The sequence below is a fragment of the Talpa occidentalis genome, unplaced genomic scaffold (assembly GCF_014898055.3).
Source record: "Talpa occidentalis isolate TD23 unplaced genomic scaffold, MPIMG_talOcc4v2.1 talOcc4.15, whole genome shotgun sequence".
Lineage (NCBI taxonomy): Eukaryota > Metazoa > Chordata > Mammalia > Eulipotyphla > Talpidae > Talpa > Talpa occidentalis.
In genome coordinates this window covers 39,405,228-39,431,758 of record NW_023601543.1, presented here as the reverse complement: position 1 = coordinate 39,431,758, position 26,531 = coordinate 39,405,228, and the positions used below count along the sequence as shown (strand labels likewise).

At 36.2% G+C, this 26,531-nt stretch overlaps 1 protein-coding gene and 1 pseudogene across 2 annotated transcripts in view; both read right to left on the bottom strand.

Annotated features, from left to right (window-relative positions):
- POF1B (POF1B actin binding protein) overlaps positions 1–22,381 on the bottom strand; it is a 74,813-nt gene extending 52,432 nt beyond the window's left edge. For both annotated transcript variants that reach the window (XM_054695937.1, XM_037513005.1), the window contains exons 1-2: positions 22,103–22,381; positions 2,416–2,490 (exon numbers count right to left, since the gene is read on the bottom strand). In XM_054695937.1, the coding sequence (XP_054551912.1) occupies positions 2,416–2,490; positions 22,103–22,381 (354 nt within the window). The remainder of the gene's footprint in view (positions 1–2,415; positions 2,491–22,102) is intronic.
- LOC119246382 (60S ribosomal protein L18a-like) lies at positions 4,294–4,988 on the bottom strand (annotated as a pseudogene).
- Positions 22,382–26,531: the final 4,150 nt, after the last annotated feature.

Sequence of the window (26,531 nt, the reverse complement as noted above, 5' to 3'; positions counted from 1 at the left end):
CCAGAGCAAGGCCCCAAAGGCTGCCACAAGTCCAAAGCATCTTCCAGCTTTGATTTAAGTGGAATTATTTTTCTTTGGGTAATCCTAACATTGGTAGTCCCATAAGAGTCCATTCACACCAAATTATAACCTTTATCCCCCTTTATCATACTCTCATATTTTTCTATAATTAATTATTGTTAACTGAGGTAATTCGGGGGTACCTTCATCAGGTATTGCCACCATAGTGCACCCACCATCAATTCACCCATATTCCACTACCAGACACCACTCTGCCTCCTTCCCTCTTTGTTCTTACTCCTTCCCCACACCCTCCTCCACCTTGATGCTTCAGTTCTGTAGACAGCTTGATCAAGGTTAGTTTTTGAGCTTGTCTTTATTCCATTTTTAATTAATTACTTAATATTCTACATATTAGTGACACCATCAAGAATTTACCTTTCTCATTCTGAGATATTTCACTCAGCATTATCCTTTCAAGTTCCATCCATGTTGACACAAATGGCATGAGTTTACCTTTTTTTATTGCTGGGGCATTTTGGTTGTTTCCACACCTTAGCTATTGTAAATAGTGCTGTTGCAGACTAGCATTTGTCCCATATAAAATAATACTACTCAGCAATAAAGAAAGATAAACTCGGGCCTCCCTGGTGGCGCAAGAGGTTAAGCACCGCACTATGAAGCTATCCGCAGCCTCTGCAGCACGAGTTTGATCCCCGGCCGACCAGGGAGATACCCACATGGCACAGCAGACCTCTCCTGTCTTGGCCACTGCTCCCCTCAGCAGTGTATTTCAGTCAGTCTGCCTGTTCTGTTCCCTACTCTGTCTCTGGTGAATCCTCTCACCCCCCTGCACCTCTGGACTATACCCCAGTTCTTGTATGCATAAATAAATAAATCTTTAAAAAAAAAAGATAAACTCGTGCTATTTGTGTCAACATGGATGGAACTTGAAAGGATAATATTAAGTGAAATAACTCAGAATGAGAAAGATAAATAATGATTGGTGTCACTAATATATAGAATATTAAATAACTAAATTAATAGTCAAAACACTAATTCAAAAGAATACCTAAACTCCTATGTGTTTAGCAGCACTATTTACAACAGTAAAGATATGGAAAAACCTAAATGCCCCAGGACACATGAGCAGATCCAGAAGATGTGCTACATATACACAATGGAACACTGTTCAGTGATCAAAAAAGATAAATGTATGCCATTTGTGGCAACATGGGTGGAACTGGAAAGGATTATTCTAAGCAAAGTGAGTCAGAAGGAGAGAGACAAATACCGGATGGTTTCACTTATAAGTGGAAACTAAAGAAACCAAACAAAGAATCAAACAAAAACAAACTGTAAGACCAGCCCTTGAAAACAGCCTTTAGATCTGAGACACCCAGGAGGAGTGGGGCAAGGTGGAGAAGAGTAGAGAAGATGGGAGGAAAGAGCCAGGTGGAGAACAGTGGTACTTTGGTGGTAGGAAAACTATGGTGTCAGCACCTGAGGGAAGAAATCCCATACTATGAAAAAATAAGCAAGGGTGTTTAAAAAATAAAAATAAATAAACTGCACTTTAAAAAAAAGTTATCAGATTGAGCAGATAATGAAACTAAAATATCTCAGTTCTCATTTGTTTCAGCACTTGCTTCACATTCTTTTAATTGACCGAGCTGATTGTCATTTCTGAGATTCCCCTTTCTAGTTTTATATTCCTGATATTTTTTGAATGGGTAAAACCTTACAGAGGCCTAAAGATTGCTTAAACTATGAGCAAAGCTTACATATGAAAAGACATACAGATGCCAATATGCATATGAAAAAATGTTAAACCTCAATATTGTTAGTGAAATATAAATCAAAACCACAATGAGATATCACCTCTTTGCAGAAAAAATTACCCATATCAAAAAGACTGGAAACAAATGTTGCAGAGGGTATGGAAAAAAAGGAACTCTTGTATACTATTGGTGGGTATGTAGGCTGGCCCAGTCCCTATGGAAGAGTATGGAGGTTTCTCAAAAAATTAAAACTACTATATAACACAGCAAAACAAAACTTAGGTATTTATCTGAAGGATATGAAAATAATGCAAAAAGATATTTGCACCCTTTTGTTTATAGTAGCACTATTCACAATAGCCAAGACATGGAAGCAAGCTAAATGCCCATCAACTGGATATATGTATATGTGTGTGTATGTATATATATATACATACACACATACATACATACATATATGTCACATTTTTATCCAGTTATACTACTCAGCTATTTCAAAAGATGAAATTTTGCTTTGTGTGACTACATAGATGGGACTTGAAGTCAAATTATGCCCAGTGAAATCACTGAGAAAGCGAAATTTTAATCCAAAAGAAAAGAAAAAGAATCTAATTTAATTCAAAACTTTTTTCACCTGTTCAGTGTTTTGGGTTACATGTAGACTGCTTGGTGCACAAGTAGATATTTTCAGAGTAGGAGAATGGAGTTCCTGTTGAAATAAAAGGGAGTTCAGAAATTGTTTTTAAGCAGTGTCATTTAAACCTCAGATTCCTGAGGCATTATTTTCTTTATTTTTATAATAACCCAATTGTCAAAAATAAGAACATCACCTAGAGCATTTTTAGAAGACATCCATCTTTGCAAAGAACACATTGTTGAATTCGTTTGTCTGCTATGCAAGCTAACCTAATGATCAAATAATTTCTAGTATGACTTTATAAAAATACATTCCTCTTGTACTTTTAGATAGCATAGTTTCTTTAAATACATTCCTCTTGTAATTTTAGACAGCATAGTTTCTTTTATCTTTGAGAATTTTGCTAAAATATATACAGATATTGTTATAATGTCTGCAATTAATAAGATACAAAAATTATCAAGGCCATTAAATGTAAAAATTCTCAAACCAGTAAACAATCTTTGAAAACACAAATAAAATTACTACTTTTAGATTACTTCGCGGTAACTCAATTATGCTTTGTCTTATCTATGTTTAGATTAATTTCAATGAGTAAGCCCTATTGTTTAAAAAATGATCCATAAAAGTGAGAGTACGATTTTTAGCAATCAGTTAATAAATGGTATATCTATCAATTATGGAGGCATTCTTTGTTTTTGTTTCCTGAAAATCAGCAAACTACAGATATATTAGTATGCAAAGAGTTAATAGCATTATTCAATCTCTTCATACATTGATGTAATTTATAACCAGTTGACACAACTACAGGATATAGTCCCACAATAATAAAAATATTTTTTCTTTAGAATAAAGGCAGTATTACAAATAAGAATCATGAATTTACAAGGAAAACAGTGACAGATTCATAGGGAATAATAGCTATAAAGTAGGTGTAGCATGCTACGTGCTAGTCTTAAAACAGGACTATGTGTTTATTCAAACTGCCAAATGTTCTGCATGCTGTGGTTTTCCTTTTGTTTTATATTTTGCTTCAACTGGTAATATTTTCAGCCTCCGCCCCCTGTTACGTCAATAGCAATACTGCAGGTTTTATGTTCCAAAGCAACCTTTGAATATGTTTGCAGATCTCCTGCTGGTAGCTGAGGAGAATTGCTCAAATGCAGGTAATTAAAGTGTGAACCAAACAGGTACATGTTCTTCTGTTTAGAAAAATGGTTACAACTATAACTAACTGCAAGTGTGTTTGGTTCACATATCTAATAGAAGAGGATTCAAAGAGACAATACAAGGAAAAGGTGCTTTTTAGTTAGGCAAGAAGTACATGAATGCATTGTAATGGAAAAACATGCAAATAAGTAAAAGGTTTTTCCTTAACCATCCTCCCTCCATCTAAATACCTTATCTAGAAGAAAACAATATGCAGGTGTGTCTTTACATAAATATACAATTTAAAAATAATAGTTCTTGCTATTTTTATTATTCTACAAAATAAACCTAACAACATCTCTTATATTACAGATTAGATATGTCTTAGTTCATTATTTTAAATTTAAAGTGTTCTGCAATGATTGTTTGACAGCTTGTTTATCTATTTTCTCATTGACAAACATTTAGATTTTACCACTATGCTGCAATGAACATCCTTGCTTAAATGGGCATTCTATAGAATGTCACAAAGTGGGATTGCTGAGGTACAAAGTATAGTATTCATTTTAACAGATACTGCTAAATTGATTTTTCAAATGGCTATGTCATTTATATAGCCACTAGTGTTGTATAAAAGTACTCATGTCTGGAGAATGTTTTGACTTTTTTCTTCCAGGTTTCCAAGGACTTTATTTGTGCAGAGCCAAGATGGGGAGGGCCTTGTATCTAAAAGTTGTTGGGCCTCTTGGGGGTGAAGCATGGTTTGTGCTGGCGACCCAGGACCTGTGGGAAAGTGGGAACTTGATCTTCAAGTAGTGGAACTGCTTTACTGCTGGCCGGTGATGTTTGCTTGCAGCTCTCTACTCCAACTTCATGCTGTGGATGGAGTGGGTCCGGGCACCCATGTATCAGTAGTAAAGTCCCGTTACTCCCAGTACATATTGCAGGTGCCGCTGCAGAAGTCATAGTGAAGCCAGATGCCAAAGTTCTTCACTTGTAGAGGGGATTTCTCTCGTAGACAATTTCCCCTAAAGACTTCTTCATCTTCAACTGAGACACAAAGTACCAAAAGCGGGACTTAGTGACGACGTGATTAGACACAAAGATTCGCATGTGGTAGAGAAGTGGCATGTGGCATTTGAAATGGGTAGGCAGGCAGCGCCCCACCACCTTGTATTCTCTCAGTGTTCCGGAGGCCTTCCTGGTGTTCTTATTGCACTGGCAGCCACCCACAAAAGGTGGAAAATGTGTTGTTTCTGTTTTTGCAACTTTTTATTTATTATTATTATTTTAAAATTTTAAATTGTTTAAATACTACTGTTTTACATCCTTGCTAGTACTTTGACAGTATAGGATTTCCGCCCATCAGGTATAGTTACCAGAGCATTCCCACCACTGAAACACCTGTAGTTCACCACCATAGTCCATTGAGCTCTCCCCCAACCACCCCCCTTGTCCTCTGAAAGCCACAGATCTATGGTCAGATTTAGATAGTTAGTATTATAATTTGTCTTTGGCTCTTTGTTTAGTTTTTCTATATTCCACTTATAAGTGACACCATCCAATATTTATCTTTCTCCCCTGATATATTTCACTAGCATAATCTCTTCTAGTTCCATCCATGTGGTTTCTGGAGCCTTTTAGTCTAGTTAAGTTAGGCATAGCAATAACACTATGATTTTGCAATTAATTTAATACCAACATTTTGAGAAGATAGTTGGTGCACACTGCCTGTCACCTGATAGATGTTCTAGAAATGGTAATTCTCTCCTCCTCACTTCAACCAATTTGAATCTAACGACATCATCAAATTAAACAGAATGGAAATTATTAACTAAGTGAACTAGCTTTTAAGCTAATAAAAAAGTTCACTGAGAAGTTTTATAAACTTGTAGCAATGAACACAATTAAGAATGCTTAGAGACATATATATATACACACAAAACCAAACTTAGGAGACTTCCAGTAGTATGGGTAGGGTTAATTTGTTCAGATGTCAAGGTAGTAGATGTTTAAAAGGAAAATTATTATATTTGCATAAAAACTAACCTGGACCTAAAGTGAAGAAATTCTCCAATCTACTTATATCTTGGAAAGCTGGTACACTTATTCTGTAACACATAATTTACTGAAATGTTTTAAACTCTACTTGAGCCTTTGTTATTAGACTGGACCTCGGCAAATGTGGCTTTTCCTATACAACTCTCATGGAAACAGAGGACAAATGGATAGCTTTGGGCAGTAAGTATGGATCAAAGAGATTTGACCATCATGAATTTAATTTGTAGCAGTATGAATTTAGATTGATCATAAGGTTAAAAAAAATTTTCTGAATATAAGGTTTACTAATTCTAGAAATCCATGCTAAATATAAAACAAACAAACAAACAAAACCCTTTTCCCTTATAGTCCTCAGAATTAGGTGAGATAAATGTGCAAAATGAACATAGTGTCATCTAGCTCTAGGCAGGATAGGAGCAAGTTTTCCCACAAATTGCCATTGTCCATTCCACAGAAAGTGATAAAAATAATGTTTGTGGTGAATGGATGGAAAGGATGTATTAGTTTAAAGGTACACCAGGAATAGAAATTCTAATGCCCCTCTTAACTTACATAAGTGTATATAGCTTAATTAAATCATTCATATTAAAATTACTGAATTCAAAAAATAGTTACTATATTTTGTGCTTATGCCTTCTGTGCCTTAGCCACATATTCCTATAGGCTGGGGAAGTGATGGTGATGACTCTCATGATATGGCAAGAGTCCTGGATTTGGATCCAGAAGACCTGGGTTCTGCTTCCAACTATATGACCATCCAGTGTATCAGATGACTAATGTCATCTCCCTGAGATTCAGTTTCTTCGTGTGAGAAATAGAATGTGGGTGTGGGTGAGTGTGGATTAGAAGATATTTAAGTTTTTTTCTAAATTTCTGTGACTATATGGGATCATTTTCATCTTGTTTTCCCATACAGACCAAACAATTTCAAATACCAGCCCCACTCTACTAAGAGCTTTTTATGTCAAATATGTTACATGTGTTATCTAACAGAATAACTCTCTGAGAAGGCTACTTGAATCACTATACTTCATTGTACTTCACCATATTATAGCATCCATAACATGTCTTTATATTTACTGTTTTACAAATTGAGGAACATAATTCTATTGGTAAATTTTACTCCTTCTTTTAACAGAAGCTAGATTTTGTCTTTTTATTTACTGTCAAAGACAACATTTGGTGCCTGAAAACAAAAGATTCATCAAAAAGTGACTGTGAGAACATTGCCTAAATATCTACAAATTCAATAGGGGGTTAATTGTAGACTGCAGGATATAATATATTCATAGGTCTCTAAACTCAACAAAAACATTGCATTTTTATATAATACTCATAATCTAAGGCCTTCAGTTTTTCAGGAAGACTCTACTTTTCTTGATCAAATATTCAGTGTAGTATTGAGTTATTTATTGCCATGACTCAAATTTGCTAAATATGTAAATATTCCCTTATAGTCAGCTTTTGTTAGGTACATTTCTCATGAAAAATAACTTTGTTTATAATTAGGCCTCTGGCTTAGTATTTAATCCAGGCCTGTTTTTCCCACACTGCCTAAAGTAATGATTTTCAACTTTGGGAAAGTTGTAGCAGCTCTCCTCCTGAACCACCGCCCTCCTCCACCTTCTTTTACAAAGTGCTTATGACATTACCAATTTTAAGATCAGAGTAGATTAAGATCAGTCTGCTTTTGGGGATAATTTAAATACATCTCTTAAGATAATTGCCCACACCTTAGTATACCCTAAATGAGAGCTGGGAAACTCTAGTTGCCCTAAGGAGAACTCACTATACACAAAACTGAATCTTATTTCTGTTTGTTAAAATAGCTATGCTTTCCTGAGTTAACAAATCATGTGAGATATAAATGGCCACAATTTCTCAGTTGCTTCAGCAAGAGTTTTTGAAAAGTATAGTGGAGAAAGAAGGTAAAGCAGAAGCAGGAGAGGTGTTATTCTCTCACTAAAAAGAAAACTACAAAACAGTATTTCTGATGAATACAGATGCAAAAATTCTCAACAAAATCTTAGCAATTGAATTCAATAATACATTAAAAGTTTCATACATCATGACCATCTGAGAATTTACTCCTGGGATGCAAGGATGGCTTTATATATACAAATCAATAAATCAATATGCCACATTAACACAAGGAAGGGAATAAACCATATGATATCAATAGATGCAAAGAAGATATTGGACAAGATTGATCACCAATTTTTGACAAAAACTCTAGGCAAATTGGGGTTAGAAGAAACATACCCCAATAAAATACAGACCATATATGATAAACTCATCTTACTCAATGTGACATGAAGTTTTCCTCTAAAATAAGGTACATGAGAAAGATGTCCACTGCTAACACTACTATTAAGCATAGTAGTGGAAGTCTTACAATAATTAGACAAGAGAAAGAAATAAAAGGAATCCAAAACACTAGAAAAGAGGTAAAACTAGGGCCTCCTCGGTGGCGCAGCGGTTGAGCGCTGGGTTGTGAGGCTGCCTGCAGCCTCTGCAGCGCCGGTTGGATCCCCACCGCTAGGCGAGGGTCCCACATGGCACACAGACCTCTCCTGCCGCCCACTGCTCCCCTCAGCAGTGTACTTCGTCACTCTGCCTGTTCTGCTTTCCGCTCTGGCTCTGGTGAATTCTCTCACCCTCCCACGCTTCTGACTATACCCAGTGCTTGTATAAATAAATAAATAAATCTTAAAAAAAAAGAAGTAAAACTATCACTATATTCATTTTATATAATTATATATAGAATATATACATTATAACACCACCAAAACTTATAAACAATTAATCAATAAAGTGGCAGGCCACAAAATCAATATACAAAAGTCTGTTGAATTCTTACATGCAAATAATGGACTAGAAGAGAAAGAAATAAAGAAAACCTTTAGAGTAGCATCAAAAAGTATTAAATACCTAAGAATAAACTTAATAAAGGAGGTGAAAGACCTATTAAATGAAAATTTCAAAACATTGCTAATAGAAATAGAAGAGGACACAAAGAAATTGAAAAGATATTCCATGTTCATAGGTTGAAAAAATTAATGGACATAGTGCCCATGTTACCCAAAGCAAAATATAGATTCAAGATATAGATTCAAGGCAATCCCTAATAAATTCCTATGGAATTCTTCAAAGAAATCAAGGAAACATTATTGAAAGTTATATGGAGCCACAAAAGACTGGGAATAAACAAGGGAGGGTTAGATAAAAGAGAAGAGGAATGGATGTATCACATCCCCAGACTTCAAACTATATACTACAAATCTATAGTAATAAAAAATATACAGTATTGGAATAAAAATAGACACATAGATGAATGGAATTTATTGAAGGCCCAGAAATAAACCTACACTTACATGGACAGTTCATTCACAACAAAGGAACCAAGAGTATACAATGGAGAAAAAAAGTCTTCAACAAATTGTGCTGGGAATATTGAATAACCTTTTGCATGATCACTTTCTCACACTACACAAATTATCTCACAATAGATTAAAGACACCCATGTAAGACAGGACTACAAAATACATAGAAAAAAAGCAGGCAAAACACTCTAGGACATTGGCTTTAGTGATGTCTATGGGGACTTGCCTTGAGTGACTAGGAAATTAAAAACAAAAATAAACAAATGGGAAGAAAAACAGAAGAAAAGCTGCAATACAGTGAATAAAACTACCATTGAAATGAAAAGACATCCCACTGAATGGAAGAAAGTGTTGTTTATTATATATCAGACTAGGGGCTGATATCTAAGATCTACAAAGAACTCGGAATTCAACAAAAAGAAAACACTCTAAGGAAAAAAATCTTTGTTTTTGTTAATTAGCTAATTAATTTTAATTGAGGTAATAGTTGGATACCCCCATCAAATATTACCACGATAGTGCACCCACCACCAACTCATTCATAGCCCACCATCATAGTCCATTGTGCTTCCTTCTCTGTTCTTACCTTTTCTCCACCCACATCCTCTGTGGTGCTTCTGTTCTGTCGTCAGCTATCAAGATTTTCTTTATATCTTAGTTTAGTTATTTTATATTTCACATATTAATGACACAATCTGGTGTCTATCTTTCTCCTTCTGACTTATTTTACTTAGTATTATCCCTTCCAGCTCTATCTATGTTGACACAAATGGCATGTGTTCATTTTTTTGATCACTGAGTAACATTCCATTATGTATATATACCACATCTTCTTGATTCACACATCTGTTCTGTGACACTTACATTTTTTTTTTTATTTTAAAGATTTATTTATTTATTCATACAAGCACTGGGTACAGTCAGAAGTGCGGGAGGGTGAGAGAATTCACCAGAGCCAGAGCGGGGAGCAGAGCAGGCAGAAGGACCTAAGTACACTGCCGAGGGGAGCAGCGGGAGGCAGGAGAGGTCTGCGTGCCATATGGGACCCTCCTCCGGTGGCCGGGGAGCAGCCTGGGATCGAACCGGCGCTGCAGAGGCTGCGGGCAGCTTAGCAACCCAGCGCTCAACCGCTGCGCCACCGGGGAGGCCCGACACTTACATTTTTTAAAGATTTATTTTATTTATTTATGCATATAAGATCTGGAGTGTATGCCAGGGGTGCGGGGGATGAGAGGATTCACCAGAGACAGAGTGGGGAGCAGAACAGGCGGAGCTACTGAAATACACTGATGAGGGTAGCAGTGGGCAAGACAGGAGAGGTCTGCTGATCCATGTGGGTTAGATCCCTGGCCAGCGTTCGAACTCATGAGGCAGTGGCTGGAGATAGCTTGATAGAGCTGAGACTTTAACCCCTGCAACACCAGGGAGGTCCCCTGGGGCACTTAAATTGTTTTCATAATTGTTCCATGTATTTTGTGTATTCTAGTTTTATATATAAGTTTTTGATCCATTTTGAATTGCTTTTGTGTATGGTGAGAGATAGTTGTCTAGTTTCATTCTTTTATATGCAGCTGCCAGTTTTCCCAAGATTTCATTGAAGAGACTACCCTTCTTTTAGTGTATGCTCATAGATAAACTCTCCATATAGGTATGGCCTCATTTCTGGACTCAGTTCTATTCCATTGGTTTGTGTGTCTTTTTTGTTCCAGTATCAGGCAGTTCTAATTATTATGACTTTATAATATAATTTGAGGTCTAAAAATGTGATACTTCGTTCTCTTCTTTCTTGTCAGTATTGATTTTGCTATTTGAGGTCTTTTGTGATTGCATATGAATTTCAGCAGTGTTTGCTACAGATCTTTGAAAAATGCCATTGATATTTTCATTGGGATTGCATACAATCTGGATATTGCTTTAGGTAGGATGTCTCTCTAGATTCTTTTTTTAAAAAGACTTTATCTATTTATGCTACAAGAGCTGGGGTACAGGCCAGAGGTGTGGGGGCTGAGAGAATTCACCAGAGACAGAGTGGGGAACAGAACAGGCCAACTGACCGAAATACATTGCTGAGGGGAGCAGCAGGCGAGGCAGAAGAGGTCTGCTGCGCCATGTGGGTATCTCCCTGGTCGGCCGGGGATCAAACTCGCGTTGCAGAGGCTGCGGATAGCTTCATAGTGCTGTGCTTAACCCTTGCACCACCAGGGAAGCCCAATCTCTCTAGATTCTTGATTCTCTTGACTGTCTTGAGTTTTCTAGTCCATAAGCAGATAATAGTTTTCCATTTCTTTCTGTCTTCTATTTATTTCAATAATGCCTTATAGCTTTTTTTTTTTTTTTCTGTATAGCTCTTTAACCTCCCTTGTTAGGTTTACTCCCAGGTATTTTCTTTTGGTGTAATTGTAAATGGAATCAGTTTCCAAATTCTTTCCTCTTCTGTGTCATTGTTTGTATAAAAGAAAGCAACTGATTTTTGTGTGTTTATTTTACACTGTCACTTTTCTAAACTGATAATCCTTTCAATTAGTTTTTCCACGGAATCTTGAGGTTTCTCTATGTGTATTATCACATCATCTGCAAATAATTCTAGCTTTACTCCTTTCCCGATTTGGATTTTTTAAAACATTTTTTTCTTTTATAATTGCTCTACCTAAAACTTCCGATCCTATTTTGAATAGCAATGGTGAGATTGGACATCCTTGTCTTATACCAGATCTTAATGAAAAAGTTTTCAATGCTTCACCATTGAGAATGATATTAGCCATGGTTCATTGTAAATAGCTTTTTTATGTTAAGGTGTGTCCAGTTTATTCCCTGTTTTTTAAGGGATTTCATCATAAATTGATGTTGGATCTTTTCAAATACTTTCTCATCATCTATTGGTATGACCATATGGTTTTTATCTTCCTCTTTGTTAATGTGGTGAATTACATTGATTCTTGGATATTTAATCATCATTGTGTTCTGATATGAATCTCACATGGTCATGCTGTATGATCCTTTTAATGCATTTTTGGATTCAGTTTGCTGGGATTTTACTAAGGATATTCTATGTTCATTAGGGAGATTTGTCTGTAATTTCCTTTTTGTTTGTTGTCTTTGATTGGTTTTGGTATTAAAATATTAATGTAGCCTCATAAACAGGATTTGAAATAGTCCTTCTTTTTCAATATTTTGGAAGAGTTTGAGCAAAATATGTATTAGTTCATCTTTGAAGTTTTGGTAGAATTCACTCGTGAAGCCATCTGGTCCTGGATTCTTGTTTTATGGGAGAGTTTTGATTACTGGTTCGGTTTCCTTCCTTATAATTGGTTTGTTCATGTTTTCTATTTCTTCCCTATTCAGTCTCAGATAATTGTGTAATTATAAGAATTTGTCCATCTGTTCCAGTTTATTGAATTTGTTTGCATGAAGATGCCCATAGTAGTCTCTAATTGTCCTCTGAATTTCTGCAGCACCTGTTGTGATTTCTCCTCTTTCATTCTTGATCCTACTTATTGGAGATTTCTCATTTATTTTTCTGGAAAGCCTTTTTTAGAAGTTTGTTTATTCTGTTTATTATTTTTGAAAGAATCAGCTTTTGGTTTCATTCATCTTTTGGACTGTTTTTGAAATTTTTGTTTCATTCATCTGTCTGAGCAAGCAGTTGGCTGGCTCTTATGAGAGGTCTTGTGGCCTCTGCCACTCTGGGATGGTGCTGGAGGGTCCCTGCAGAGTTTGTAAAGCCTCTGGCCACTATGGCACCTACAATGTTGTCAGACTGGCATATTACAATTTTGGATGAGCACTGGTATGTTTGTGTGGAATGTTGCAAAGCCTCTAGCCATTGTAGAAAGGTGCAGGTAGGGTCTTGTGAGAGGTTGAGAGGCCTTTGGCTACTCTGGCATGTTCCCTGGCATGGATTTGTGTCGCACTGGACCCAATATTAATTACATAGATTTCTTTGAGAGGTGTTAGACTTGACAGGCTACAGTGGCCATTTCAAGATAGAAAGGGGTGTCCAGGTAGCCACCATCCTTTCTTCGAGCCCCACCAGAAAAGCTTTTCAAAGAATAGACATTTCTCCAAAGGAGACATAAAGATGGCCAACAGGTACATGATAATATCAATTCTAATGGATTAAATATTTAGATGTAAGAACTGTAACTGTAAAACACATAGAAGAAAACATAAGTAAAACATTCCGTGACATTGGCCTCAGTGATATATTTGAAAATTTGACATCTACGGCAAGGAGAACAAAATGAAAAATAAACATATGGGACTACATTAAATTGCCCAGCAAAAGAAAGTTCATTAAAATGTTAGAACACACCATTGAATGGTAGAAAATATTTGCGTATAGTACATCTTACAAAAGACTTACATAAAAAAAACTCTATCTACATGGTATACAATGCACCAAAGAAAACAATTAATCCAATTAAATCAATAAACAGAAAAAATAGTGACTTCCCCAAAGAAGACCTACAGATGGCTTACTAGGCTTATGAAAACATCCTCATTGGGGCCCCCCTGATGACACAAAGGATTAAGACGCAACCTATGAAGCTGTACACAGTCACTGCAGTTTGAGTTTGATCCCTAGCGAGGAAGCCACCCACATGGCGCAGTAGACCTCTACTCACTCACCTGCTGTTCCCCTCAGCAGTGTATTTCAGTAGATCCACCTGTTCTGTTCCCCACTCTGTCTCTGGTGAATCCTCTCATCCCCCCCCCATACCTCTGGCTTATACCCCAGTTCTTGTATACATAAATAAATAAATCTTTAAAAAAAAATCCTCCTTATCACTTATCATCAAGAAAATGCAAATCAAAACACAATGAGATACCTGTGAGAATGGCTTATAACAATAAGGCCAAAAACAATAAGTATTGGTAATGATATAGGGAAACAGGAACCTTCTTACTCTTTTGGTGCAATATAGACTGTTCCATACCTGATGGAAAACAGTATGGAGGTTTCTCAAAATATTAATAAATGTACGTATCATGTGATACAACAGGTCCACTCCTAGATATCCACCCCAAAAATGCAAAAACACTAATCCACAGTGACATATGCATCCCTATGTTCATTGTGGCTACTATTTACAATTGCCAAGTTATGAAAATAACCCAAAGGCCCATGGGCAGATGAGTGAATTAAAAAGATGTGGTATATACACATAATGGAATGCTACTCAGCTATAAAAATAGATGAACTCTCACCTTTTTTGACAGCATAATTGGAACGAGAGGATTACACTAGGCAAAATAAGTGAGAAGGAGAAAGACAAAAATACCAGATAGTTTCACTCACATGTGGGATATAGAGAAACAAAATAGTCAGACAAAGCCATAAACAAATCTGACTATAAAAATTAAACAATCAGTATGGGAGGGGGTGGTTAAGAGCAGAGGAGTGGGGTCACAATGGACTATGGTAGAGGACTATGAGTGCCTTGACTGTGGGTTTGATGATAACATATATCTGAAGAGATAGGATCCTATCTTTCTGAATTGTATATAGTATTGTAAACCAATATCATTTTACTGAAAAATATTTAAAAATAAACAAAATGAATACAAAAATTTTGTATTTTTATATACAATCAAATCAATGAATTAGAAGAAACTAAAATTAAGAAAACAATCCCATTTACAATCACACTTAAAAGATAAAATACCTTGGGGCAAACTTTACAAAGAAGGTTAAGAACCTAAACAGTGAAAACTGTTAAGACACTGACAAAGGAAATAAAACTAGACAGAAATGGAAAGATATCCTGTGATCATGGATGGGAAGAATAAACATTGTTAAAATGGTCATATTACCTAAAGTAATTTACAGGGATTCAATGTAATTCCTTTATTGCTTATATTTCATAATTACAATGCTATTTTTCAAGGAAATAGAACAAACAATTCTAAAATTTGTATGGAACCACAAAAGACCTCTAATAGCCAAAGTAATCCTGAGAGAAAAATAAAGAGGAAGTAATATTTTTCTGGCTTCAAACTATACAACAAACACAGAGACAATAATCAAAACAGTATAGCACTGAAACAAGAATAATAACACAGACCAATAGAATAAAATTGAGAGCGCAAAGAAATTTATACAAATATGTGCAGTTAATCTTTGACAAAAGAGTCAAAATTGTATATTGGAGAAAGGAAAGCCTATTTATACAGCCATATACAAAAAAAGAAACTAGATCAGTACTTAACTCCAAAATACATTTTCAAAATATATACCGTACTGACACACCTCAACAATAAAAACCAAACAACCCAGTCTGAAAAATGGGTAAAAGACCTAAATAGACATTTCTCTAGAGAAGACATTCAGACAGACACATGATGAAATGCTACACATAATGTATTGTAAGGGAAATGCAAACAAAATCCACAATGAAATTTCAAAACACAACATTGAGAATGGTCTATAGCAAAAGGAATGAAAACAACAAATGTTGGCTAGTATGTGGAGAAAATGGAACATTCATCCACTGTTGAAAATGTAACTTGGTGCAGCTTCTGTGGAAAAAAAGTTATGGAGATTCTTCAAAATAATTAAAATGGAAATGCCATATAATCCAGCAATAACACTGGTAGATGTTTACTCAAATAATATGAAAACAATAATACAAAATATATATACTATTTCATAGCACCATAATTCGCAATAGCCAAGTTATGGAACCAACTTAAATATCCATCAACTGAAGATGACTGGTTAAGAAACTGTGGACAAATTGAGGTTACAGACAGTGGGGTGGGGGTGAGGACCATAAAGGAAGGGCACAGTAGACTGTAGTGGAGGGCAGAGACTGCCTTGGTGGTGGGTATGGTGTGGTGGCATGCATCTGAGGACACATAAACCTGTGCCTTTGTGTTGTTGTGGGTTTTTTGTTTGTTTGTTTTTGTCCTTTTCTACATTTTAAAAGGACAGGTTTATTAAGAAAATAAGAAAGGAAAGGAGAGGCACCTGCATAGACACAGATGGGCAGGAGAGTTACCACTGTTGCTTTGCAAAGGGAAAAGTTCTGAGAAAAGAAGCACCTGCATAATTACAATTGGGTAGGGGAGCTGCCGGTCCTATGCCTTTGAATGACACACAGTGTTGTAAACCAATGTTGCTTCAATTAAAAAAAATAAATTGTGGAATACATACACAATGAAATACTACTCTGCTACTCAGAAAGATGAATTACTGCCATTTGGGACAAAATGAATGGATCTTGAGGTGATTATGCTGAGTTATATAGGTCAGAAAGTAAAAGAAAATTACTACATGCATTCTGGATTCACTCAATTGTAGAATAAAAATAACCAAAAACCAGTTTGTTTTAAACTGGTAAAACACAGCCAAAATAATTCTTAAAGACTGTGAAACATATACTGGTTAGCAGACACACTGAGGGGGAGAGAGGCAGGACACGGAAGGGAAGGTGATAGGGCATTGGCATTGGAGATTTGGTGGAGGATGAGTAAGTCATGTGCTCATCTGGAGGTGTTAAGTTGTATGCCCCAAATTTTATATTTATGTAAATGACTGGAAAATCAACAAAATCTGAGGAAAGTTTGAAAAAAAAAAAAGAATTAAGAGTAATTAGAGGTGGGGAATATAAAAATAAAATTTAAATAAATTAAAAAAAAGAATAATTAGAGGGGCCTCCCTGGTGGCACAAGGGGTTAAGACACAACCTATGAAGCTATTCGCAGCCACTGCAGGAAGAGTTTGATCCTTGGCCATGGAGCCAACCACATGGGCGCAGCAGACCTCTCCTGACTCGCCCGCTGCTCCCCTCAGCAGTGTATTTCAGTAGATCTGCCTTTTCTGTTCCCCCTCTGTCTCTGGTGAATCCTCTCACCCCCAACACCTCTGGTCTGTATCCCAGTTCTTATATAGATATATAAATCTTTAAAAAAAAAGAGTAATTAGAGTGTAATGTGTCAAGAAGGAAAACCATGGGAGCCTTGTCGATATTCCTCCCTTTGGGCTTAATGACTATGAAAATCCTTGAATTTAATAATGGTAACATATATCTGATGGGCATGATCTCACACCTCTAAATCATATATAGTGTTATAAACCAATGTTAACTCACTAAAATAATAATAGTGACTTAGAAACAATCTAGGACAACCAGTTTCAAAATCTTTAAAAGCACCTGACGTTTATGTTGACAGAATTTGCAAAGACAAGCAGCTGCTTGAATAAATTCCCTAAATAGTATGGGTGATCCTTTTGTTAGCACATTTCAAAGCAAGTAACATGGTTAAATACTTCCCTTAGGTTATTGTTGTGATGTTCTGAACTTTGTACAACAATAAGCATGAAATTATAAAAATCTCTCTTTAGACGAAACAAAAACATCCTTAATTTATGATGAACTATGTGATCCTGTTCTCCTGTAAGGAAAACAGTAAAATGCACTAGTAAGAGAGGTCCTTTTCTCCTCATCCTTTCCATCTAACCCAAAACTTTCATTTGTACAAGACTTATTCCTGGATTCTTTCTCTTCTTTCCTGAACTAATGGGGTATGTAGATAAATGAAATATGCAATGTATTTACAATGTGTGCTTTCTTAAAAAATCGTATTATTTTTATTGAGGTAACATTGGTTTACAAAATTGTATATAATTTAGAATTATAGGTTCACACCTCTTTAGATGTGTGTCATCACACCACACCCACCACCAAGGCACCCATAGTCCTCCACCATAGCCCTGAGGACCCCCTTCTCAACTTTGCTCTCCACCTTCCTCCACCCCCTCTAGTATTCTTAAGTCAGGTTGGAGGGATTATGGTAAGCAAAATAAACTACTAAGAGAAAGGTAAATATCAGATGGTGTCATTCATGTAGAATAAGAAAAACAAAACAAAGGGTAAGACAAAACCAAACCAAGGCAAATCTCCTCTTTCATTTTAACATTGTCAAGAAAATAAATTTGGGTCACAATGGTAAAAGGACAAGTTCACCTCCCTTCCCTTAGCCACAATCCCCACTACTCCCACCCCACAGGACACATAATAAACGCTGTTGATTGAATACTGGCCCAGCAATTTTACAAACCTTTCCACCCTTAAACAAGAAACAATGGTATGGGTATTTCAACCAGCAATAATTTGCCCTTGCGATTTGTACAGCTTCATTTAATTGTAAGCACAAAGCTGCAAATGTAGGCCTCTTTATCCTATGACCTCATTTCTTTTTCAGGCCACCTACTTCCGTGAACAATCATTCACTTTAGTGGCCACACCCTTGAAGTACAGTTTATCAAACAACACACCCTTTCCCAAGAACAGGAAAATTTTCTGATAGTACAGAGAACTCATGGCATTAGAGAAGCTACCCATAATATTTGTAATTAAAGAATAAGGAAAAAATCTTATAAACAAAAATAACCTCAAGCTGAGCAATTATTGAGAGCACAGACTGTCCATAAATACACATCCTCCCCTGGACTGCACACCAGAATTAAATTTGGTTGCAAGTTTCAATTCAAAGAAACAGTAGCCCTTATAACAACTTCTTGCACCAAAACTTTTTTTATTTAATAATAAAATATTGATGGTCAAAACACAAAACAATATTTAAAAATGAAATATATACCTATGGGACATCTACAGACTAGACTGAATGTTTATCATCAATGTGAACTCTCTCTGGATAAGCAAATACTATTTATCTGGTACTTCCTACATAGCAGACATTTAATTAATATGAGCTCAATGAATGACTGGTAATAAAAAATTTTTATTGTGAGCCCTCGCTCATTCACACAAATGAACTCCTCCGTATATGTGGAAAATGTCTTGAACTTGCCTCCCTGGTGGCACAAGGGATTAAGCACTTCACTATGAAGCAATCCGCAGCCTCTGCAGCACGAGTTCGATCCCCAGCTGGCCAGGGAGCAACACACATGGCGAGGCAGACCTCTCCTGTGTCGCCCACTATTCCTCTCAGCAGTGTGTTTCGGTCAGTCTGCCTGTTCTGTTCCCCACTCTGTCTCTGGTGAATCGTCTCACCCCCCACATCTCTGGCCTGTACCCCAGCTCTTGTATGATAAATAAATAAATCTTTTTAAAAGTGTCTTGAACTTCATGAAAAGTTAAGTTAATGGAAGGGAAAATGTATGCAATGAGTAATTCATATCTACGCTATTCACTGAAGGCAGTTTTTCTTTTTGAGTTAATGATGATAGGTTAATATTTAAGCTTTTAGAAAGGTGTAACTGTAAGGTTTTTGTATTTCTTTTGTTTTATGTAGCTTCTAGAGCTCCATTTATTTATAAGTTTATATTGAGTTTTAAAATATATCTATGAGCTCAATGACACCTCTATTTGATTATGCCTGTTCCTATGGATAAAACTAGCAATTTTAATTTTATCATGAATTTAGACAATTTCATCAGCAGCTCTTTTCTATATTCATTTTTTTTTCTGATAAACACTCAACCAGATAGAATAATAACAAAGAGAATCATAAAATATATCTGACAGATTATAGACAGGAAGCAAAGCAACATTATATCCAGAGAAATTTAAAATATGTTTAGGTTTAAATACCACTTCAGTGCACAAGAAAGCAATAGAGGAAAAACAGGTACTAAAAAGCCAAAAACAGAAAATAGTAAATTGTTGCAAAAAGCAATTGGTTAGAACTAAATGCCTACCACATAAGATAAAGTTAAGATTCAAGAAGCAAAGTAGAAAAGCATCAATTTTTGTTTCTCAAAGGGAACGTATATATATTACAACTGGCAGATACATGTTTTTAAAAAAATCTTATGAATCCTCTGAATGTCATCCAAACAACACAACTCTAAAAACAATGAAAGGTTTAAATGATTTCATGATGACTAACAGTTGATTATAATACCCCTTTTCTAGCTGCCATGATCACAAACTTTATAATCAGAACAATTGTTAAATACCAACTCCAAAGCATGACATATTAAGGAGAGACACTATTAAAACATGAAAACAAAGAAAAACTTTTTAAGTAATATGTACTGCTTGCTTGTACTTGGCACGGTACATAATAAAGTGTTGCCACATCTCACCCATTTTTTTAGCATAAAGGTAATTTTGGATCAAATCTAAGTTTTACTTTGCACAATGCCACCTGCCAATAAACAGGGAGAAAGTGAAATAAGAAAGACGTTTCCTAGCCATATTCTTTGCCAAATTATCTTTTAGTGGATTTGTGAATGCCCTTAGATATCTTAACTGTATTCTCTTATTTTACTAAGGCAATGAAGCTTCTTTTTTCCCCCTTTACCACGTGTCTAAAATTACCTCCTGCATCCCCACACATGCCTTATTTCTCTTTCTTTTTAATGATAAAAAACTCCAGGCTTCACAACACCCTCCGTTTCAATCTCTTATCCCAGTTTCTGTGGCCATACTTTCTGTCCCTAGGATACTTTAAGCACTCCTCTATGGTGTATATTCTTTATACACTTCTCTAGGGTGGAAATAGACTTGCAAGGATCACGTTAGCAATTATCAGGAAGAAAGACCCAAAGCCTTGTAAACAGCTTGACCAGCTTAGCCCCAGGAATATAAGGAACATACAATAATGTGTGATTCTACAAATTGTTTTGTAGTCAATATTTATAATTTGCCAAATTTCAGCTTTTAAATTTATATCTATCTTTCTTTTACTAAAAATTTGACAAGAAAACAGATTAATAAGTTTAAATGGTTATGACAAATTGGATGATTTTAGCCCATGATTATTGCTGTTTTTGACTTTCAAATTGTTTTGGGCTACTATGGAACATAGATGACACCCATTTTGTTGTTCATTAACATCCTGACTATGGGATGTATATCTTACAATATTATTGCCACTTACACAAATTAGTATATTTTAGCCATCATATTTTTCCCTTTGATTTCAATACAAGTGGAGTTTTTCTCAACTAGGAAATTACTGACAGAAAATTCCATATTAATTTTTCATATTTTCCCTACAATTTAAGTAGTACTTAAATACAATAGCAAAATTGTAGCTTTTGTAGTTATTACGTATCTATGTTTTTTAAAGGTTTGATTATATACACTAGAAATATTTTTTCATACCTTACTTTATCTTGTGATTTTTGAAAATTAATTCATATTTTTCCAGATTGGTATAATAATGCAGCATATAATAATATCTAATGGTTGCTTTTTGAGTTATATATAATACAAATTATACCTTGCAAATAAGATTTCAGTTTTGACAGAAGTTTCAGAAAGTTTAAAAACATGCAAATTTTAATGTAAAGAGAAACAAAGAATGAAAATAGACATTGAGTCTTAATTTAACATAGTCTTGCAATGTTCTTTTACATTCATTGGCAAGATTATTAGCACAATACCGATGCTAAGATATCCACTTTTAAAACAAACATTTCATTTTAAAGGGTGTCTTAGAGTTTCACCTTTTTATCTTTTACATAACAATTGCTTACATCTTGCCTTCTATGTGGAAGTCTGTATCGTCTAGTGGACTTATATATCAACTCTTTCAATATTCCTCCTACCAATATTCATAAATTTTCATCTTGACTTCACAAGAACCATTGTGTCATTTTCAGAAGCTGAAACATATTTGACCATTTAAACAGACTTTTTTGCCTGTCCTGGAGCAGCATACTGTTTGCTGAACACAAATAACTGCTTGTCGCACCATTCATGCCATTGTCAGTGCACCATCATATTTGATACAAAAAAAACCCAGTAACACCTGTTTACTTCTAATATGAAGTGAAGAAGTGGAAACCTATTCTAAAATAAAATATTGTATTCAAGGTGAGAATTGCTTTGCAATAGGGGCAAAAATAAAACCTCAAATCACATATTCCAATCAATCCAACACAAAAATGAATTATTAGATGCCCTAATTAGATTATGAAAATCATTGGAACTGATGAACAAACAACACAGGCATTAAAAAATGAAGGAACAACCAGGAGATGACTATTCATTGCATATGTAGTTGCAATCCACCAAGAGATAACATCTTGTAGAACAGAGGCAGAGGAGAAAGAAAAGAAATAAGGTTCAAGATTTCCCCTGTCCACTAGCTGGCATAGCTGTCTGTGGTACCTGGGATTGGTCGCTCCAAACCAAATTTTGGCAGGAGGAGGCAGTTTTGAGGGGGGAGAGTGTTTCCCGTGAGCCGATGGGGTCCAAGGCCTGAACCACTTTGTTCATGGGCCCACTGTAGGTCCTTACTCGTTCATATACTACATTTTTTTCTGGAGCCTGCTGGCCGAGGCTTGACTGGTAGCAGGGATAATGCTGGGGTTGGCACTGCAGTATCTCTTGGGGCTGCTGGGTCCCACAGCTGCTGTGGCTCATCTCACTCCAATAGCCTGAGCTCATCTTCTCAGTGATCAGCAAGGTACTCCACAGATGTTCTCCCTAAGGAACAAAGCGCAAGAGAGATCATAAAAGAAAGGGGTAGGAAGGTAGACAAGCAGGTACATGTAAAAGCATTTATCAACCACTTCTGCCTATAGTGTTGACAGGGAGAAATAAGTTACCTGAGCAGCAGCAGAAGCAGGTCTGGCAACTGCAGAGGAGGCAGCAAAGTATTTGAGTGCAAATGGAAAGTGGAACCACCCTGTGAGATTGCTCCAGGAAATGGTACTGACACGCCTCTGAGGGGTGGATTCACCAGGCAGTTTTACCTGCTAGGGGAGGTCCTGCTTTGCCATGGACATAGCTAAAAGGCTCTCTAGTAAGTAAAGATTCTAGAGAAAAAATGAGGAATTTCAGGGCTGAAGTCAGAACACATGACCAACGCAAAACTTACTGGAGAGAAAAGTCACAAACAAGAAAGTTTTCTCATGGTTCTTTTTTTGTTTTTGAAGATTTATTTGTTTATACAAGAACTGGGTCACAGGCCAGAGGCACGGGAGGGTGAGAGAATGTACCAGACAGAGTGGGGAGCAGAAAAGGCTGATGGACCAAAGACACTGCTGAGGGGAGCAGCAGGAGGGACAGGAGAGGTCTGCCGCGCCATGTGGGTATCTCCCTGCCAGGCTGGGCATCTAACCCGCACTCTAGAGCCTGTGGACAGCTTCACAATGTGGTGCTCAACCTGCTGCGCCACCAGGGAGGCCTTACCCATGGTTCTTTTTTTTTTTTTTTTTTTTCCATGGGGGAAACAACCTGAAGCTAGTATTTATTATATATTATCAAGTACTGAAATTGTATTTTTCTTTTTTCTTTTTTTAAATAAATTTTATTTTTATATTCCCCATACAATTGCAACCCCCTTATTTTGTCCCATGGTTCTTAAGTTTAGCAATAACCTTCCAGAATCCCAGACCAAAATATTGGGTAGTAGCTTAGGGATTTTCACAGATAAATTTGCATTCTTTGTAAAGCCTAGCTGCTGATTGAAGTTAAGGGAGATTGTCATGGGGTCCTAACTTCTATCTTACTTCAGGCCTACCTGATTTTCTAACACACATGGAAGTAGATTTATCTAGGTGATTGAATTGTTGTCTATATATGGGCAATGGGAGGAAACCTAACCATTCCACAAATACTAAGCATTTTGAACTTTATATTTATCGTTTTGCATTTTTACAAAGGAATTTACCCTGGCTTTATTTGTACCTTAAGAAACACTGAGTCTGGGGCCTCCGCTGGTGGCACAGCGGTTGAGCGCTGGGCTGTGAAGCTGCCCGCAGCCTCTGCAGCACCGGTTCGATCCCCAACTGCCAGCGAGGGTCCCACATGTTGCGACAGACCTCTCCTGCAGCGCCCACTGCTCCCCTCAGCAGTGTATTTCATTGGTCTGCCTGTTCTGTTTCCCTCTCTGGCTCTGGTGAATTCTCTCACCCTCCTGTGCTTCTGACTGTACCCAGTGCTTGTATAAATAAATAAATAAATAAATAAATAAACAAACAAACAAACAAACAAACAAATAAATAAATAAATAAATCTTAAGAAAAAAAGAAACATTGATCTGGTTGTCTTTTAAATATCTAGGTGTTAAGGGAGATACATGTAGGTCTTTAGGAATAACTCAATTAATGTGTTTATTACTATAGCTTTTTATCTGCTGAGTATACAAAAGGTATACTGTTACTTACTATATGCCAAGTACCATGAGAGGAGCTTTAAATATTTTAGCTATTATGTTCACAACTTTGAGGGTTATTGGTAAAGAACTGAGGTATAAACATAAAAAGGTTGAAAATTTTTCCAACTAGTAAACTAGTAAATTGTTGGTCTAGGATTTGAACATGGGGCAGCTCATTTTTTTTTTTTAGTCTAAGGTCTTATCTACTATATTATATTGCTGGATAAGTTTTAAAATTATGTTCTTCATTTGACCATCTAATAAATCTTTTAAGTGGAAAAGTCAAAAAGCAGTTTTGAACCACTACTTTGCTAAGTAACTTTAAAAGGAATCTTTGGTTATTTTATGGGAAAGATGTCTGCAAAATGCTGAAAATCAACCTTAAAAACACTTTAAAATAATTTATCATATATTTACACTTGTATTTTTTGTGCTCTGTGCAAAGCTTTCAAATCTAATCCATGTTCATTTTAAAGCTATTCCTCAAGAATCAATGAAAAATTTTTTAAAGATTTATTTATTTATGCAAACAAGAACTGGGTACAGGCCAGAGGTCTGGGGGGTGAGAGGATTCACCAGAGACAGAGTATGGAACAGAACAGGCAGACTGACTGAAGTACACTGCTGAGGGGAGCGGCAGGTTAAGACAGGAGATGTCTGCTTTGCCATGTAGGTTGCTCCCTGGCCGGCCAGTGATTGTATTCTTGCTGCAGTGGCTGCCAATTTCTTCATAGGTTGCATCTTAACCCCTTGAGCCACCAGGGAGGCCCAAGAATCAATGAAAATTTAATTAGAAACATGTGACCTTACAAAAAGACTGTCAAAATATCAGATCAATATTCGATCAACTTGTTCATATCATTAGCGATATAATTTTGAATAAGCTTTATGTGTGAACAGAGAATGGTTGTTGAGTGGGATCATTCAGTCAGCTCTGATCACTGAAATGTGAATTTAAAGCACACACAAACATAAATACACAGTGCTTTTAATATCTGAAGCCAAAAGGTGACCTAGCAAATCAAGTGTGAGACTGAGATGAAGAATAAAAATTATTTCATCTGTAGATGGTGACCATATTTGCCCTTCACATTTGTTGGAAATTATTATTTGAAGCAGTCACCTTGGTGCAGTTGCACAAAAATTAATATGTGAAACTAACACAATCATCCAATGCCTGAGCCATATCCATCACTGTTGCCCATCCATAGATACGAGTGAGAGAGAGAGCTTCAAACTTCGAAATAGCATATAAGAAAAGAGAGGGCCTCCCCAGTGACACAAGGGGTTAAGATGCAACCGATGAAGCTGTCCATAGCCACTGCAGCACGAGTTTGATCTCCAGCCAGGGAGCTACCCATATGGCTCAGCAGACCTCTCCTGTCTTGCCCGCTGCTCCCCTCAGCAGTGTATTTCAGTCAGTCTGTTCTGTTCTGTTCCCCACTCTGTCTCTGGTGAATCCTCTCACTCTCTGCACCTCTGGCCTACACCCCAGTTCTGGTATGCATAAATAAATAAATCTTTAAAAAAAGAAAAGAGATTAGGCACTGTGTGGCAGACAAATTAACTGTGATGCAGATGTTGGCATCTTTGTTCATCTCAGAAGTTCATTGATCATTCTCACCCAAGTTTCTCTTCCTTCTGTGAGAATTCATTTGTGCCTTTAATGATCTGCATCTCCATTTGTTTTCTTTCTTCTTAATGCGAATGATGTTAATACTCACCTATTTTGATAATTATGTATAAATATATTTTCTACTTAATGATGGTACTTGCCCTGTTTTCTTCTTGAAAATCCAAGCAGAAACCAACTGCATTCTGCAAGCTTCATGATTATGCTACCCTTCTAACATTTGTGGATGGAATAAGAGTTGAGTCCTTGTTCTCAGCCCCAGACTTGTTCATAAAATCCTTAACTGTGTTTCTGAAAGTTATTTTGTTTCACCCAGTAATATAGATATTTTATGTTTAGTGCTGAAAAGGAAGTTTTTGATAATGGATCTGATATGCCCTTAGAACTAATATTCCCTAAGAATATCAGCTTGGTTCTAACAAACTTAAAAAAAGTATTGACTCTGATTATAAAAATAATTAATTATTTAAAAATTCAAGTAACTAAAGACATAAATAACGTAGAAAACAAAACTCTCCATAGTGATGGTGGAGGTAAGGGATGGACTAAGGGGCAGGAATGCCAGCTATACACATTGTAGGTAATAATAAAAAAGAGCAAACAATGATTTACACTTTGAGCTGTTTTGTGGGCTCTCTGATGATGTCTTGATTTTTTCAACCTCATAAAATTGTTATTAGGATCAAATATGAAAATACATATTAAATGTAATATACTAGCTAGATATAATATTTTAATATATTATTCACAGATTGGTGTGGTATGATTTTTATGAAATTGTAGCCTTTGAAAAGCAAATATGA